A 3,154-nucleotide genomic window follows, 5' to 3' on the forward strand; every position below is an offset into this window, starting at 1 on the left:
TACCAGAAGATTCTGTTTATCCACAGTTCCTATCAGTTCTCTCTCTTAATCTCCACCTGTTGGAGGTACTTCATTTCACATTTAGTGAATGCTGTCAAAGCATATTGTAATGTGCTGCTAGATCTAATGATGTTCACACAAATAAAACCCATCTGGGCAACATCTGGTTAGTTTGATCACCCACGTTATTCAGGTACACCCATCTTTGACCTCATAGCACTGTTGGGTTAGAAATCTGGTCTGGCGCTCTAAATCATGGAGAGAAAGTAGTTATGAAATATTTGCCTATCGTGTAACAGCCATGTTAATCCCATGTACTTCCTATGGTTCATTCTAGGGTAATGTTACTCTTAACAGATAATACTTTAGGCAGCCGGCCTCGCATCAACTCCACGGCTTTAGAGTAACAGTACAACGAGCTGTACATAACCTTTCTGCTCGTTAATATTACCTTGTTGTATTCTAATAATTCCTATTTACAAAAATCTGCTTTTTGCATAGTTTTACCGGTACTTCCCAGTCACTTTCCTTCTTTGAATGTGTGTATGTGTGTGCTTTTTCCTCAGGTGCTATCTTAGGGTTCATGCTAGGTGTGTTCCAAATCCCACTGAATGAGTGTGATGATCTTTACCGGAAGCTGGGTTCAGATGTCTTCAAGCAGAATGTCATTGTTGGCACCGTGAAGATGGGCTGGAGCCATGCTTTCTATGACAGCGAGGCCTGGGAGAACATCCTTAGGTCAGTTCCTTTGTCAATGAAGTGGTGATTGTGCTTAGTTTATTTGCTGCCATGTTAAGATACTATATTAGTAAAACGGTTCAAAAGCCTTTATTTTTTTTATATCCTTTTCTTTCTTTAATTCTTTATATCTTTCCACTATAGTATGAAAGTAAGCATACAGTGATTTGGGAAGTACCTAACTAAAATTAGAAAGTTATGTTAACATTATTTGATCGTGTATTTTAAACTGCAGATTTATTTGCAAAGTGTGTACAATGTATCTTGGAAAAGCAGATGTTCCCTGTAATGGATAAAGCCTATTTCAAGTTTCACACAATATGGAAAGGTAATTATTATAGCATAAGTGTAAACCAGTGGCTTTTTAGAAACACTGGATAAACTTATTAAAGAATAAAACAACACCACTGCAAGCTTAAATATGGTCAGCAGTCATAGAAAGTATACATAGACAGCTGTGGCCTAAAAAAAACCTGTAGAACTGAAAATAATTATGCAAATTCAATTTCCATTACCTGATATGCAGGGGATTTTGTGAAAGAAATAGTCCAAAATTTGCTAAGCCCGAAAATAACCTCATCCGATCGTCCCTTCCACAGAGAGAAAATGGGCTCTCACCTCCTGGTGGAGACTTCAAGAAACCCAGAATGCCCCAAGGTGAGCTTTAGAAGATGGTCTGGCTCATTCTTACCTTTTGTTCTGTTCTGTTCACTGACCAGTGAGCCTTCACCTGATTTTGTTTACTGGGATATTACAAAGAAAGCTCCTTTCTCTATCTCTGTCCTGCATATCACTGCATGACAAGTGGAAGGAAAAATACACTCTAAAGTCATATAAGACAGTGTGGATAACGATTTCACATAGGATTTCATATGTCAGCAGATTCCTTCCAAAACAGAGATGATTCCAAATTGATCTGTCAGAATGTCAGTCTAGGTATTTTCCTTCATTTTAGATCTGTTTGGCTGTGAAATGCCATATGACGTTGTTGTTTGTCATGTCCTTCACTATAGGTGGCAGCGGTGAGCACCATTGTGAACCGGGGCACTCCCCTAAAGGCCTATGTGTTCAGGAACTACAACCTGCTGCCCGGGGTGCGCTCTCACTACCTGGGGGGCTGCCAGCACCAGCTGTGGCAGGCTATCCGTGCTACGTCAGCAGCCCCTGGGTATTTCCAGGAGTTCACCTTGGGAAATGATCTCCACCAGGTCAGTCCCACTCACAACTGTAAAAGGGTAGTGGAAAGGACGCCACTGGTCACGATGAACTTGATGGTTAAATCATACTAGTTATCTTTGTACTATCTAACTGTTGGTTACAGATGAGGGAAAGTGATAGGGCTCATGGCAGTGGATTTAAATTTTACAGTTAGATTTTAAGCCTTTAGCTGATGCTTTTATCCATGATTATGGTCATGAGCACAACTGTTACATAAGCTTAAATTCCTAGATAACCATTACAGACAAAGAGAACATGTGTCAGAGTTACAGAACATGATAAATATTGAATGTTATAGGCTTTTATCTTCGGCAGCCCTCAGTAGTGATGGGTGATAGCAATGCGACATCTGCACTAGTCAAATTTTAGCTTTTAACTCAGTTGAACCATTTTATGTATGCCGTAGCTTAATTTTTCCCAAATGTATTTTTAATTATCCTACAAAGCTGATCTCGCACTATAATTCTTTCTGTCCTATACAACTGTAATACTGTAAAACTATTTGGCTGTAATGCACAAGTAAGTCAGTGTACAAAGCTTGAAGACCTTTGGTTGTCCAGTGAAATATTAATCTTAGTCCATTGTTTCTATGAAGGCTTATATATTGTAGTTGTGCTTTCTCTCAACCTGCTTTGCAATCACGTCATATATTTACACAACTGGTGACAATTTGAATGCAGTGCCACAGTAATACAGGGCTTGTTGTTGGGGCGCTGGCTTTAAATGCCCTGTATAGTCAGTGTTGATGGCGGAGTTTTTGAAGGATCTCTCTAGACAGCAAGCTAGAGGGAGGAACTCCATTTCTGTCCTGTCAGTGTTTATTTCCAGTCAGTTACATTTTGACAGGAGAATGAGGAGTAGATTCGCAATGAGACACTTAAATCCCACTTCTCTAAAAAGGCATGCATTAGCCATCAGTAACATAACACACCGCCAGTCCACTCTACCATTTTACTGATCAATACTGTTTGCCTTTACCTTTTCAATAAGGGCTTAGTCCATAGAGAGCACAGAGTAAACAAGAAACCGCATGAGTAGAGGCATAGTAGAATCTTGTGTAAAACAAGTGTACATTTTATTTTGTTCAAAACAGAAGTTTAAAAGTGCTTTAGAAAGAGAGGTAAAAAGCACACAGGAAAAATTAGATGCAAGTCATTATGTTCCACTTCTGCTTGAGTATTCAGCTGATGTAGCCTAG

General features: G+C 39.4%; 1 protein-coding gene across 1 annotated transcript; it reads left to right on the forward strand.

Annotated features, from left to right (window-relative positions):
- Nucleotides 1–295: 295 nt before the first annotated feature.
- Nucleotides 296–1,946, forward strand: LOC119915259 (calcium-independent phospholipase A2-gamma-like; the record flags this gene model as incomplete). The annotated part of the gene is given in 3 exon segments (XM_038734803.1): nucleotides 296–738; nucleotides 1,338–1,395; nucleotides 1,752–1,946. Coding segments are annotated over 3 exon segments (408 nt in total), but the record flags the coding sequence as incomplete, so codon positions are not given.
- Between the last annotated feature and the right edge of the window lie 1,208 nt (nucleotides 1,947–3,154).

Source organism: Micropterus salmoides, unplaced genomic scaffold (assembly GCF_014851395.1).
Source record: "Micropterus salmoides isolate LMB-PRFRI ecotype aquatic unplaced genomic scaffold, ASM1485139v1 Ms_hic_scaffold_2018, whole genome shotgun sequence".
NCBI classification, from domain to species: domain Eukaryota; kingdom Metazoa; phylum Chordata; class Actinopteri; order Centrarchiformes; family Centrarchidae; genus Micropterus; species Micropterus salmoides.